The 14,401-nt window shown below is 39.8% G+C and overlaps 1 protein-coding gene across 1 annotated transcript; it reads right to left on the bottom strand.

Moving 5' to 3' along the window:
- Window positions 1–504: 504 nt before the first annotated feature.
- On the bottom strand, window positions 505–13,938 carry gclm (glutamate-cysteine ligase, modifier subunit). Its single transcript, XM_033621774.2, has 7 exons — window positions 13,541–13,938; window positions 11,258–11,320; window positions 5,504–5,588; window positions 5,122–5,178; window positions 4,818–5,020; window positions 2,771–2,885; window positions 505–1,794 (listed from the first exon to the last, which is right to left on the bottom strand). The coding sequence occupies exons 1-7, from the start codon at window positions 13,676–13,678 to the stop codon at window positions 1,625–1,627; spliced, it is 831 nt and encodes a 276-aa protein (XP_033477665.1). The 5' UTR covers window positions 13,679–13,938; the 3' UTR covers window positions 505–1,624.
- Between the last annotated feature and the right edge of the window lie 463 nt (window positions 13,939–14,401).

Below are 14,401 nucleotides of genomic sequence, written 5' to 3'. Positions count from 1 at the left end.
GGGCATGTTTTGCCTTTAATTGATAGGATAGTGAAGTGTGAAAGGGGGAGAGAACGAGGGAGTGACATGCAGCAAAGGGCCACAGGCCGGAGTTGAACCCGGGCTGCTGCGGCAACAGCCTTGTACGTGGGGTGCCTGTTCTACCACTAAGCCACTGACGCCCCAAAATGCTGACTCATTCCTGGGGTACTCTGTTCCAGCCTGACTAGAGTTAACGTTAATTAAGCAGGGCTGGATTGTGTTAGTGGAACAGCTTGATGGACATTAAGCGCAGATTTCCTTAGCAGTGTTGATAGAATACACCCCAGTTCAAAACCCTGTGGGACAGAGTAAGAAACGTTTCAAAAAGTTGGAGTTCATCTCCTACTTCATTGATTCAGCTCATACAAGAACCATTTTTGTATTTCTTGGCAACACCAAAATCTTAATTCCTTTATCAAACAACCACATGAGCCAAAGTTCATCCCATCTCTTACATACTTAACACCAGTGACAATACAAACATCAGTTTCATAATTTTAATAAAGCCAATTCATGATATACAGATATATGACAACATTAAATATGTTAACAGTACAACAGATAATTTGTCTTCATGAGATTAACTGGATCCTGTTTGGAAAAACAACTGTTTTTTTAAATAAAAACTCCTTCCACAGAGTAAAGAACTTTGACATCTCCTTGGCATGGAGTTTCCAGTGCTTTAACAACAACAATGCACGCAGAGGACAGAAGTCTGCTATGCATGTCAATCTCAAAATATCGCTGTACCCTCAGTTCTCAAATTAATCTCATGAGCACAGAATGGGTGAGTATTTCAATGCATCATCAAAAACAGCATACGGTTAGAAAAGAATGCATGATAAAATAATATTTTATATATAGTTGTCTGCTTTACCTGTTAAAGTCGATCAGCATCATAAAATAAACATCTCATATGAAGTTTAATTTGAATTAGAGCATCATTTTTTTATCAATTGAGGAATGCAAATGGTTTATATTCTGCAGGTAAAATCAACTGCAAGAATAAAACCTGACTTTTTGTGATTTTTACCCATCTACCCTTTCACAATGTTTGGAATCATTCTGTATGAAAACACAACAAATCTCTACCTTTTCTTTGTGCCTTATCTACTCATAATCACCCAGACTGAAATATTTAAAGCTTGAGTCACACCGACACAGTGGAGACAAACAGGTATGAAAACAGGAGGAGAAAAAGATGAGAGGCACTTTGAGTCAGAACAAGGTCAAGGGACCTTCACCTTGGATTGCAACGGACATTTTCCATCATTAAAGCAGCCTGTACTGTGTCGATAAATGGCTGGTCTGTTCTTGTACCAGTCATCTGCAAAATGATCACTTTTACAGTCTTTTCTCTTAAACTGACACTTTTTTTATCTCACTGAGATGAGGGTCATGAACATCTGCATAAGTTAAACTGAAGAAATCAAACATGATGCAACCTTATCTGTAAGATAAAACAATGACGTCAAGACTCATGGTGATTGGCAGCATCCTTTAATCGGAGCTGTTACTTTGCATGTTGTGTGTGTGTGTGTGTGAGAATGTAAAAAGGAGGAAAATGGCTTTGTCCATATGTCTTCTTCTGTAGCTGGGTGTGCTAGGGGGTTGCCTTCCTCGCACTGACAAGGTAGCCCTTAGCCTTGATAATGCCCCTGCTCTTAACGATGATGGAGTAGCGCAGGACCCACTCCAGCCTCCAGTCAGCGATGTTCAGGTCCTGCGTTCCCTCCTGCACAGCCTCCTGGAATGTGGCTGCTGATATCAGCTCTGTGGATGGAAACATGACGCCGAGACAAGAGTGGGTTAAAACTCATGAAAAAAATTACAGGTACAAGTGAACTGTGCAAAGAGGAGATTCACTGATACTGCAGGTGACCCCAACGGCAACACTTAAAGCCCTGTCTCGAGAGGAAGGCCAGCAGCATTGCCACAGATCCCACCCACCCGGGTCACAGACTGTTCTCTCCCCTGCCCTCAGGACGGAGGTACAGGGCCCTTAAAGCAAGGACAAATAGACTGAGGAACAGCTTTTTCCCCAGGGCTGTGGCCTCCATCAACCCCCCTGCACTCACATACACACCAGCCCCAAACTGAGGAACTGACCTTTGCACTTTGAACTGCACCGTTGCACTTTAACTCACCTTGCTGCTGTTTTTACACTGCCTGCTGCCTCTTTTATTGAAGTTTTTATACTGCTGCTATAACTCCACGCACTTTGTTTTTATACCTTACTGACGTCTTTTTATATTTATATTTATATACTGTCTGTCCTTTTTATTTTGCTGTTATCTTGCCGAGGGTACTACACGTAATTTCGTTGTGCAATGCACAATGACAATAAAGTCTTCTTCTTCTTCTTCTTCTTCTTCTTCTTCTTCTTCTTCTTCTTCTTCTTCTTCTTCTTCTTCTTCTTCTTCTTCTTCTTCTTCTTCTTCTTCTTCTTCTTCTTCTTCTTCTTCTTCTTCTTCTTCTTCTTCTTCTTCTTCTTCTTCTTCTTCTTCTTCTTCTTCTTCTTCTTCTTCTTCTTCTTCTTCTTCTTCTTCTTCTTCTTCTTCTTCTTCTTCTTCTTCTTCTTCTTCTTCTTCTTCCTCAGTGATGTTGTTGACAATAAACAAAGAATATCACAAGGCTTAACATTTAATGTCATATTTGGGACACCTGCACTCTGTTTATAAACTGCTTTCCATTAAAGAACTTCCCTTTAAACCCATCTGACTGACAAAAAAGAGAAACTGAATTTCACCTTTGGGATCGTTGTGTGTGAGCAGCTGGATGTCAAACTCCTTAGCGAAAGCTGTCAGGTCGGGAGGCATCACACAGCAGGAGGCCAGGTTGACCTGGTTACTGCTGGGCTTCACCTGGTACAAGACACAGTACGTCATCAATGACTGGCTCTCTGTGGTTCAACGTGGAAAACAGCACACACAGTGGTACACTGGCCGAGGCTCATAATGGAAAATCACTTTCTTGCTTTAATTATATATTATCGGTAAACCTGTCCTGTTATCAAAAGTCAACATCTCTTTTGCCTCTAATGCCAAGTACACACTTGGCAGATTAACCCCAACTTCAACCGTGAGTTGGCCCAGACTAATATTGAGAATTGGACTGAATTTCTGCGAGATGATTTGTCGTTTCACGTTTAGTTTGATGAGGTCACGACACCTGATTAATTACTTGAATGATCAATAATCAGGCTCTTGGACCATTATTTGGATTTCTGGTTTGTCAGAAAGTCACTTATAAACTGCACTGACCTTGTCTTAACATTATTAGATATTGGTGAAAGCTTGTTCCTGTGAAGTGCACTGTTTCAGTACATTGTGTTGGAGCTTGTACCAAATCACAAAGTACCGTATGACTGGTGATGTCTGAAGGTTCAAATGACACCGATGCCTCAGAAAGACTTTCATGCAGTTTGGCAGCTTTCATAATTCTGCAGCTAAACTTTGTAACAGGCACTTTAGTGGGATAAAAAGAGAGGTGAACACTTGATGAGAGAACCTTTCCACCTCATACCATGTAATAATGCCAATTTAATGAACATCATTTTCCAATCACATCACATTACAAATCATTAAATATTACATTAATTTCAACCAAGAGGATCAAACCCATGAGCCCACAGTGGACACCTAAACTACACCAATAAGGTACATTTATGTTTCTGTCAGCACAATTATTTCACATCTAAGCTTTTTGGACAACGTATTAATTGATTATTGTACTTTAACATGGTGCATAGTATCATGTATAATATATATTAAATGATTCCTTCTGAACCAAAGATTACAGATTTAATAATAACATGCAGGTTTGTTGAACTTTAACTGCACACGAGAAAACAACCATTAAAATTAGGGATGTGCAATAAAATTGGCACGTCATCGGTACCAGCCTATATTGGCTTTAAAATGAACCAACATGCTTTTGCTTATTCTGCACAATGAATGAATATTACATACATTGAGAAGCATTGTATTTCGTGTCTACATTTGCTGGTGGGCCATCACGATAAGAATATGCATAATATGATGTTAATTCCACTACAGAAGAGACTTGATAATCACTAAAATTAGATGGGGCAAAAATGGATCGGTTATCGGCCAAATTAGTTGTTATATATTGGCATATCAGATATCGGCAAAAAATCCAATATTGTGCATCCCGGATTCAAATCAGTGAGGTGCTGTAAAGCTTTGGCTCCAGTCTTAAAGGGCTGCTATAAGTTTTCAAGCCCCCAAAGCTTCAAATCTTTTTTCAGCACAAATAGACAGGAAGCCCTATTTGTGCTTTATTCACCCATCACTAGATGTTACTGGAGTAGAACAACACATGTTGTGGCTAAAACTGTGGCTTTGACTGAGACAGCTGAGACACAAAACTCAACTTAGCGGCAGAACAGACAGATCAGACTGTCTGCACCTCCCCAAACATCTGCAGCTTCATTTTTTTCTTTTCGCTTTTCATTCATAGTGGAATCTTACAAAGTAATGCTGCCTTTCTTTCTCTTCGTCGGCACTGTTGGGGATGCAGTCATCTCATTTGAATAAACTTTGTTGGAATTGTCAATGTATGAAACAGATCGTGGTTCCTTGCCTACATTCAGTTTGAGCACCATGTCACAGGCAGTCAAATGAGCCATACAGTGTAAACATAGAAGTCTCAGGTTGTGACCATGCAGGAAAGTAGATTAAAATGTGTAATATGAGTAAACACACACAATAAAATCGCACAGTGTCCGCCCAGCTCAGTGATGACACAAATTACGGTTCACACACACCGCTCACCTGAGACCAGTTGTACAGCTCTTCCAGCAGATCTTTGTCCAGATCAGAGGTGCCGATGGCGGCAATCCGCTGGCTCCTGACCAGAGCCTCCAGCTCCTCCCAGGCTGGCTGAAGGTGAGCCAAACTTTGGCTGTCACCCTCCAGAGGCCAGGGTGGCGCTATGATGACAGAGTCGAGCTGGGAAACTGCCAGCGTCTGGCAGACTAGGAATGAGAGACAAATAAAGTAGTATGATGAGAAGAGTTGAGTTTCATATCAATTGTGTGTAATTATAGAAGGCACATGAAAGAGATTTAAAGCTCACCCATCTCCACGGCGTCTCTGATGGAGGACTCAACCGACTCACACAGGAACAGCTTGACTGCATAGGAAAGGCAACCATAAACATGTCGTCCCACACATACCGCAGTTGTTTTATAGCGTGGGGATGCTCTGATCATTGAGTCAAATTACTTGATCAGTGGTCCTTACCATAGGTGGGGCAAATAAATAAATAAATAAAAATGTTTGACAGGAATTCACTTTAACAGCTTTTGTATCTACAGCAAAAGTACAGTTTAATCACTACGCTGCACTGCACACAAGAGAAAAGGTTAAGAAAGATTATCTGGAAGAGTTCAGGCTGAAGCAGGGCTCCCGTCACATTCCACCAAGACACTAAAGTTGATGACAAAACCAGTACTAACCTGAAACCCTCAGTTCCTCCCTCTCCTCTGGTGTTATGGCATCTGTTGCCTGAGGGATGGAGCAGTCCAGTGTGTCAGGGAAGTCCTACATGACAAGACAAGAACTTTATATACCAAGTGTGTCATGTGTTTTTGTGACTGAAACCTCTTCCAGACATGAAATGTTTAAAGCCATAATGCTTTAACAATATTTGGCATCTACTGTGCAAGGCAAGGCAAGTTTATTTATATAACACTTCAGACGCAAACACAATTCAGAGTGCTTTAGATAAGCAAACATAAAAGTTTTAAGCCTTGATTTAAAAGAACAAAGGGCTGGGGCCACAGACTATAAAATAATGGACGTAGCTACTGTGCATCATCCGTTGGTTTGTGGACTCCCATTTCGAGTCTCCAGTTTGGCATTGTGGCTGTTGTCATCTTGTTTTTTTGGAGCCAGAGGTGATCAAATTAGGATGAGAGGTTGGAGCTGTAAGGAGCGACGGCTGGATCTGACTTATGGACTGTAGCGATGCCTCGCAGACAGCCTGTTGCTCAAGTAGCCTGCCCTTAAACTAGCATAACTTTAAGCCTTAATAAAATTATAATGTAAACCAGTGAGTTAAATAAAAATCACCCCGTGCAGTTGTTATGAAGGGGGAAATTAGCTATAGAGACTAAAACCATTTTTTGTACCAGGCTGTAAAAATATTTACTTCTGCTGTAAAGTTGGTTTTAACATTGCCGTTTATGAGGACTGACTGGCTCTTGGAGCCGCCCTCAAGAGCAACTGCAGTTTTTGGAACTTTCGCATTGACTTCAGTTTTTAGCCCTGGAGGTTGCCACTTGGTTTGGAGGTTTATTCCAGCTCTGCCATGCATAATAAGAGGGAGCGATGGCACCACGGAAAATCAGCTGAGAGTCAAAAACTTACAGCATAAAAAGAGAATCTGTTTTTTTCCACAGACTGCATCACTGATAAACTAATTAAATTATTTTCCAGGCCTAAGTTAAGGTTCCCTTTGGAGATTTATTGTAAACAAGCAAAAGTTACTTTTTATATTTAAAGTTACTCACCAAAAAGCACTGTGTTTAGCATTTAGATCCAACAATGTGATGAAGGTAGTTCCTTCCTCTTAAAAAATTGGCAAAGCTAATTTTTGCAAAAAGTTTGTGATCTGAATGACTACAGTAACATCCATCTTAAGAAAGAATAGGTAGCGATGCGCTGGGTTAAGAAACTTGGTGTTGGTGATGCTGAAGTAAGGTGCTCTTCAAGGATAGGTCAAGTGGTCGAACAAGAATAAAGAACAATGACTGTCCAGCTCACTTGTAATGGAAGTCAATGGTGTTTCAATTCATGGATTACCAATGTTTTTGACTAAAAAAGTCTTGATCAGGGTATAAAATGCAATATGGAGAGGTGTTCAATTTAAAACTCATCAAGAGGTCATGTGACCCAGGGCACACATGGCAGCACACTGGTAATGCATGGCTTAATAAAGGATTTTTAACTTACAATTAGAGTGCCTCAGATACTTTAACTTACTTCAACCAACACCATGGACTTCCTAGACTCTACTGCACCCTTCAAAACTAGAATCCCTAAACATAATCCACAACTGTGGCTAAATGAACGTACCAGATCCATGAAGAGACAGTGCAGAAGAGCAGAACGCAAATGGTAGGCAAATAAATCAACCACTTACCTTATTTGCTTAAAACAACTCATGGCATCTTACCAACAGTCTGTTAAGAATGGTAAAATCACATATTACTCCAACATCATCGCCAATAACAGTAATAACCCTAGGACCCTGTTTAAAGTGATAACTCAGTCATTTCCCCCCCTCCGTCTCTTCCTATTTCCATCCTCTGAAAAATGTGAAGAATTTCTCCAATTTTTCCAGGACAAAGTTAAGAACATTAGATTTCAGACCACATCATCTACCCATGTTGTTTCAGTCTCACCTATAATTTCAGCATCACTCAATCAATTCGAACCCACCACTCTGTTAACTCTTACTAAAACCATTTCACATATGAAGCCCTCGTCTTGCCAATTGGATATTATTCCCACATCTTTTTTAAAGGAGGTGTTAGAAACCATTGGTCCCACCGTCCTTTCCATTTTAAATAACTTCTTAGTCTCCGGTGTTTTTCCCTCCTCTTTTAAGCATGCTTTAATCCAACCTATTTTAAAGAAACCTGGTCTTGATCCTCATCTTCTTGTTAATTACAGACCCATCTCAAAATTATCCTTTTTATCGAAGATTTTAGAAAAACTGATCTCCACTCAGCTCCTTACTCATTTGAGTAACAACAGTTTATTTGAAAAGTTCCAATCTGGCTTTAGAGCCCATCACAGCACTGAGACTGCCTTGGTTAAGGTTACAAATTATCTTCTTTTAACTCTAGATGCTGGTGACTCCTCAATTCTGGTTCTCCTAGATTTAAGTGCAGCCTTTGACACGGTGGACCACGCCATACTTTTGAACCAGTTAGAGTCCTAGGTAGGTCTAGGTGGCACTGCCCTTAATTTGCTCCGTTCCTACCTCTCAGAGAGAACCCTTTCTGTTGTTATTGGCAATGCCTCATCATCATCTGCCCATCTCTCCTGTGGTGTCCCACAAGGATCTATCCTTGGCCCTTTATTATTTTCAATATATATGCTCCCTCTTGGTCAGGTTATCCACAAACACAACATTCAGTTTCATTGTTATGCTGACAACACCCAGCTTTATGTCCCACTTAAATCCTCTAACCCCAGTTGTCTTGCTGTGAATGTCAAAGATGTTGCAAGAAATCTCGGTGTTTTATTTGATTCTAATCTTTGTTTTGAGGCCCATATTAAGAAAACCGGGCAATCTTGTTTTATGCACCTAAGAAACATTTCTAAAATTAGATCATTTTTATCTTTCCAAGACCTCAACAAAACTGTAAATGCCCTTGTGTCCTCCCACTTAGACTACTGCAACGCCCTCTACACCTGTCTTAGCCAGAGTTGTCTCCACCATCTGCAGTTGGTGCAAAACGCTGCTGCCAGACTGATCACTGGTTCAAGGAGATTTGAGCAAATAACTCCAGTTTTAGCTGCACTTCATTGGCTGGCAGTTAAATTTAGAATTAATTTTAAAATTTTATTGTTAACTTTTAAAGCTCTCCATGACCTAGCTCCTGGCTACATCACGGAGCTTTTAATTCCCTACAAGCCAGTCGGTAATTTGAGGTCCTCAAATATGCCTCTACTGGTTATACCTAGGACTAGGCTTGTGACTAAGGGAGACAGGGCCTTTGCTATCTATGCGCCCCGATTATGGAACGATATTCCTGAGGACATCAAGTTAGCCAGCTCCTTTTAATTTTAAATTTTAAATCTCTTCTAAAAACTTGTTTTTATAAAAAGGCATTTTATTCCTGCTAATGACAGCAGTCTAGTGCATCTATGCTCTTGTTCTCTTTTCTCCTTCTGTTTATTCATTATTGTTGTTACGTTTTGTTTTTTTAATTGTTGTTTTACTATGTTATTGTCACTGTATTTTTTATTCCTTATGCATGCACCTTGTAACTTTGTTAAGAAAGGTGCAATACAAATAAAGTTTATTATTATTATTATTATTATTGCTACTAGTACAAGTAAGCTGGACGGTCATTGTTTTTTTATTTTTGTTTACATCAATGGGCCTCATTCACCACAAAGAAATTTCTCCTTAAATCCCACTTATGCAGTTTTCATGAAGATTGTGACATTCACCAACGTTCTTAGGTAAGAACACTATCTACACACACATAAGGGCACATTTTGTACTGGTATGTTTGTTAAAAAAAAAAATGTTATTGCATTTTCTTCAGTTTTACAATTGTATACTATTGTAGAATTTAAACCGCAATATTTGTATCATTTATAATATTTTTACTAATTATTTTTGATAATTTTACCACAAGTATTACAGTTTCTTGCCATAAACACTAAATTAACTCCTCAGTTCACAACAGTTGTGTTCATGGGAATCATGCCATCTAATAATTAGTGATTGTTCATGCAAGAAAATATCACTGGCAGTTCAGGCAGGCGGGACAAAAAATGACAAAGCAGCATTCTGTGTACGTTATTAATAGCATACAGAAACACTGCATGTCATTGTCCACCTTCATCTTCAACCTCTCTCCCTCTCTAACTCTAAACAGTTTGGAAAGCACCGTGGCGCTCGTCTCTGTCCTCAGTCTTGACAATGGTGCTACTGTAATGCAAAGTTGGTGGTGTGCAGGTCAGGTGGTTGATGAATGCGTCCCATGCATCTGTTTGTGTGATGCTACTAAATATGACAGCTCAATTGGCGTTTACTTTCTGCAGAAGTATTTCCACTTCAAAACAGAAGCTTTTCTTGTTATGTTTGGAGTCTGGTGCTTCACCCTCCTCAGATTTTTGGTTGGGTATTCTTGACTTAATTCTCTCAACTTCGTCCTCTTAACCAGTCTCAGTGTGGTACTTTTGAGGTTGAATAAGGTTATTATTATCACTATTTGTTTTTAAATATTTTTCCCTGCATGATAAGGGAAAAACATTTTTAGACCATTCTGTCATGAGAGGAATCTCCCCAAAATAGTTTCACTCATAGCATTTTGTGCTTTATTAAACCAACATGATTTTATTTGCACAAAAGGCTTGATAATAGGGCTGGACAATATATCGATATTAAATCGATATCATGATATTAAACTACATATTGTCTTAGATTTTATATATTATAATATCATTAATGTTGTCTATCCTGGTTTTAAAGGTTGCATTACAGTGAAGTGATGTACTTTTCTAAACTTAGCAGCATCCAAGTCAGAATGCTGTTAGGTTAAGACATGAGATCTAAATGTAAAATTGCCGTCACATTTACATAACAAAGTGCATTTCAAAAAGAGGCAGAGAATAATGAGGCATGAACTTTAAAAAATGTTGATGTTTATAACATAGTCACAGCATTACAAAACCTGTCTTTTAGTCGGCCACCACCAAACTCAACCTGAGGTGAATGATTCCATGAGTCACACTTGACATTTCCCTGCAGGGGATGTGTCTAATAAGCTTTGTATTTGCAAGTATTTGAGAGCCTTTGGTTGAACTCTTTCAAACCTCCCCCAGCCCCATCTGAGTTCAGTGGGCGTGGTAATAAAAGATGAAGCAGATTAGCTGAGCCTGGCAAAACAGGCAGAGCAGGGGTGTGTTCAGCAGGAATGGTCGTTCACTGCATTGGATCTGCAGCCTTTTAACCTCCATTTCAGTATTTTCATAACACGTTAGTTTGATGAAAACTGATTATCCAATGACCACTTCTTTCTCATCATCAGTCATAAATCGTACAAGAGTTTACGAGCAAAATCCCCATAGCAAAGTTCCTGTGCTCTCCACCCAGCCCCCATCCCCAACAGACAGACGTACGTTTGGAATGGCGCCTTTGGCAGCCAGCACTGCATGAACATTCATCATGACAGCTTCTTTTCAGTATGCCTACAGGCATCCTTTGATGTCCATCACTACAGTTATTTTATTTTTCCAAGCACTGGGACTGCCCGACGGCAGTCCCAGTGCTTGGACTGGGACTGCTCATTCACATACTGCTGGTCTGACCATAAATGACCATCACTGCAAATACAACTGTTCATTTCTCTGTGTCAATAAAAACATGCAAAACTTTTAGAGGAGTATCTGTATTAGATGTCCTGCTATACTCATACATTTACTACATGAAAACTTTAAGGGAACTGTAAACGTCTCCCCACCTCGGATGGCGGTTTTGTGGCGGAGAACCAATCGCTCAGTGTGGCTTGAATGCAGTCTTGAAGCTGAAATGTCAAACAGAAAAACAAAGTTAAATCAACATCCCTCAAACATGCACATTCTCAGAAAAGGGTCCCTGAAACTTGACTGTTATAAACATCCAAAACTGGCTCAAAGTGTGGGAAAAGGAGAGAAGACAAGTCAAGTTAAAGTGCTGATGAATTATTAATATTGTGCAATGATTTACAAAAGAATAAGCATGGTGAGGAGGCCAGCTGCATCAGTGGTGTAATAAGTGTATGAGTAAGTGAGAAATGTGCATGTGAGTGCAGAAAATGTTAAAAAAAAAAAAAAACAACAACCTGGAGATGCTTCAGTTCATTTATCATTAAGTCATTAAAAAGGTAAAACAAGTCAGACCACACCCTTCATTGAAATTGCCACCACACCTTTATATAATCACAGTGTAAATGCAGTGTCATAATGAGTAGTCATTCATGGATAAGTCAGTCAACACATTTTTTTAAAATCTATCTTAATACTCCAAATTCACGCTTGTGTGGCGTATCACTTCCGTATATTTGCTTTTAATGTTTTTCTGTGATGCCTTGTCTCTTGGCACCTTGTCTCTACCGTTTTTTTTTTGTAAAGCCACAGCCTCACATGAGCACTATGTGGATACATGTCCATAAACTCCCTGAGCCCAGGAAATAATAAAATCCAGGTAGAGGGCAGAGTCTAAGCAGAAAAATACACCATCACACACTTTCAGTGGATGTGGATCATAGGTGATGACTGACAGGGATGATAATAATAATAATGATAATGATAATGCATCTTATTTAGAGGCGGCTTTCAAAGCACTCAAGCACTCACACAAAAAAAAAACAAGAAGCAATGTATCTACAGATCATAAAATGAGACAATTTCATAATATATAATAAAAGGTAATAAAATGACTCGACAAAAAAAATGTAGAATCATCATAATAAAATCATCTTCACTGCAGGTCTCAATATGTGTGTCACCATTTAATCAGACTGAATATGCCAGCTTTAAAAGGTGTGTTTGCAGACGGGATTTGAAGGTGGGAAGGGAGTCGATACTGCGAATATCGTGGGGGAGAGAGTTCAGAGGCGGGGGGCAGAAGGGCTGAAGGCTAAAGAGCCCATGGTAGTCAAGCAGGCAGATGGTGATGTGAATTGGATTGAAGAAGAGGATCTAAGAGTACGGGAGGGTGTATAGATATGAAGGAGCTCAGACAGGTGGGAAGGGGCTTGGCTATGAACAGCCTTAATGGTGAGATGCAGAAGATTACCTAAGGTTACTTATGTACATACTTAAGACTTTGTCTTTTGGAAAATCCTGCATAGTATACCTTCAAGCAAAATGGCAAACACTATTAATTACACATTATTAAATGTGGGTATTTATTTATTTGCGCGCACATAAAACTGCATAAACTCTAAACAGTAAAAAGGAAATAAAACCATACATACAAACCATATATAAATTTGCTGCCTTCCCCTGTGTGTTTTAAATATATCTTTGGATTTTACAAATAAGCTATACAAAGACATCAATTTAGACTCAGAGAAATTAGGACTGACATTTACAAATACAGTATTATTCTAAGGAAAATATCAACACATTAATGACTGTAAAGATATATTATATACATAGACACATGTATGTATAGCGCTACATTTTTGACTGTCACATGACCATTTCAATAGATTTTGAGTACTGCTCTTTGATAATGCCTTATCTAAAACTTAAAACAAACAGTTTCAATGGCACACCTGCCTACAGGTGATGCTTGATCTCTCCAGGCTTAAAGTATGTTTTGAATGGGCGGCTTACAACAATCATTAATCACATGTTACTATAAGTAAACAACCTGCCTTTGCCTGGTTAATAAAGTGAATCATATTACATGCCCTCATAACATAAACAAGACCCACATGACTTAAACTTTTAAGCTAACGTTAACTTGCTTCACTTCATTATTAACTACGACAGGTACAATTTGACATACTTCTTTTTAAAGTACATGTATTTATGGACTGTTCATATCATGCTGACTCCACACATGCCGCATTATCACTTAACACACACTAGTATCGTTAGCTAGTTAAATATTTAGCCAGGTAACGCAGCCTACCATTAACTTCCAGGCTAGGCTAATAAGCTAACCTGTCACACAGGCACAACGCAACAAAAGTAACGTTAGCTAACTGTTAACTGCCGTTGTTTTACACGAGACATGTTTTAGGTTATCTTACCTCCTCGCTGGGAGAGCCCGGACATTTCTTTTTCAGACGACTTCGGTTGACTAAATTCCCGGTGTGCAGCCTGAGAGTCTTCGCGTGGTTCAACAACATCTTCGCTTCACTGGTCGTGTTGGTGTTTTGAGGATCCATGTGGTTCTCGGCGGCGAGCTAACACAAGTTGCCAACCACGGAGGTGTGCGTTTACTCCGTCACCCGCTGCTAATTACTGTACCAGCTGGCTAACAGAGCTAGCTAGCAAACTACAGTACAGCCCCAGCAAGTGTTGGAAAAAATGATGTAGTCAGGATGACTTGCACTCAGTGCTGCCCGACCTGCTGGTTTGGTGGTTGCTTAGTGGCTGTTATGGAGGTAAGCCGGTCGGTCACGCCCACACGGAGGTGTCTGTGACTGACTGTCCTGTAAGCAAATTTCAGAGTTCTAGGATAGGGAAGGAATGACCCGCCCTACGCTTCCTCTGATTGGCTAGAACTCGCAGCCTTCGTTGGTTGGATTGGCTAGGTTTAGGCAAAAGGAGCGGGATTGGTTGTAGGGGTTAGAAAGTCAGGGTAAGCCAATCAGAGGCAGAGAAAGGCAGAGTAAGGCGGGACATTCCTTCGCTATCTTAGCATTCACAAATCCGTGTCCTGCAAAACCCGGTCAGGACTCCTTGAGTAACGGGCTGCATCTGTAAACCGGAACTGGTCACTGGAATGGATGCAATGGATCCAGTTCCACTTTTGACCGCTAGATGGTGGTGTAATGTTTGTATATATTTTCTCAATTAAGGACAACAGTCAACATTGTATTACAATGTTTTTTATTCATCTATCACAGGGGTGTCCAAACGTTATTTTAGTTTTATATACCTCTTAT

Source organism: Epinephelus lanceolatus, chromosome 6 (genome assembly GCF_041903045.1).
Source record: "Epinephelus lanceolatus isolate andai-2023 chromosome 6, ASM4190304v1, whole genome shotgun sequence".
Taxonomy (NCBI): domain Eukaryota; kingdom Metazoa; phylum Chordata; class Actinopteri; order Perciformes; family Serranidae; genus Epinephelus; species Epinephelus lanceolatus.
The sequence above is the reverse complement of the archived record's forward strand: the minus strand, read 5'-3'. Positions and strand labels throughout refer to the sequence as shown.

Bases quoted from the DNA above. Each gene is read 5' to 3' on its own strand.
- gclm (XM_033621774.2), bottom strand. From the start codon at position 13,678: ATGGATCCTCAAAACACCAACACGACCAGTGAAGCGAAGATGTTGTTG. The intron at 11,321-13,540 runs GTAAGATAACCT...TTGACATTTCAG, and splicing joins CGGGCTCTCCCAGCGAGGAG to CTTCAAGACTGCATTCAAGC. The intron at 5,021-5,121 runs GTGAGCTTTAAA...TCTCATTCCTAG, and splicing joins CAGAGACGCCGTGGAGATGG to TCTGCCAGACGCTGGCAGTT.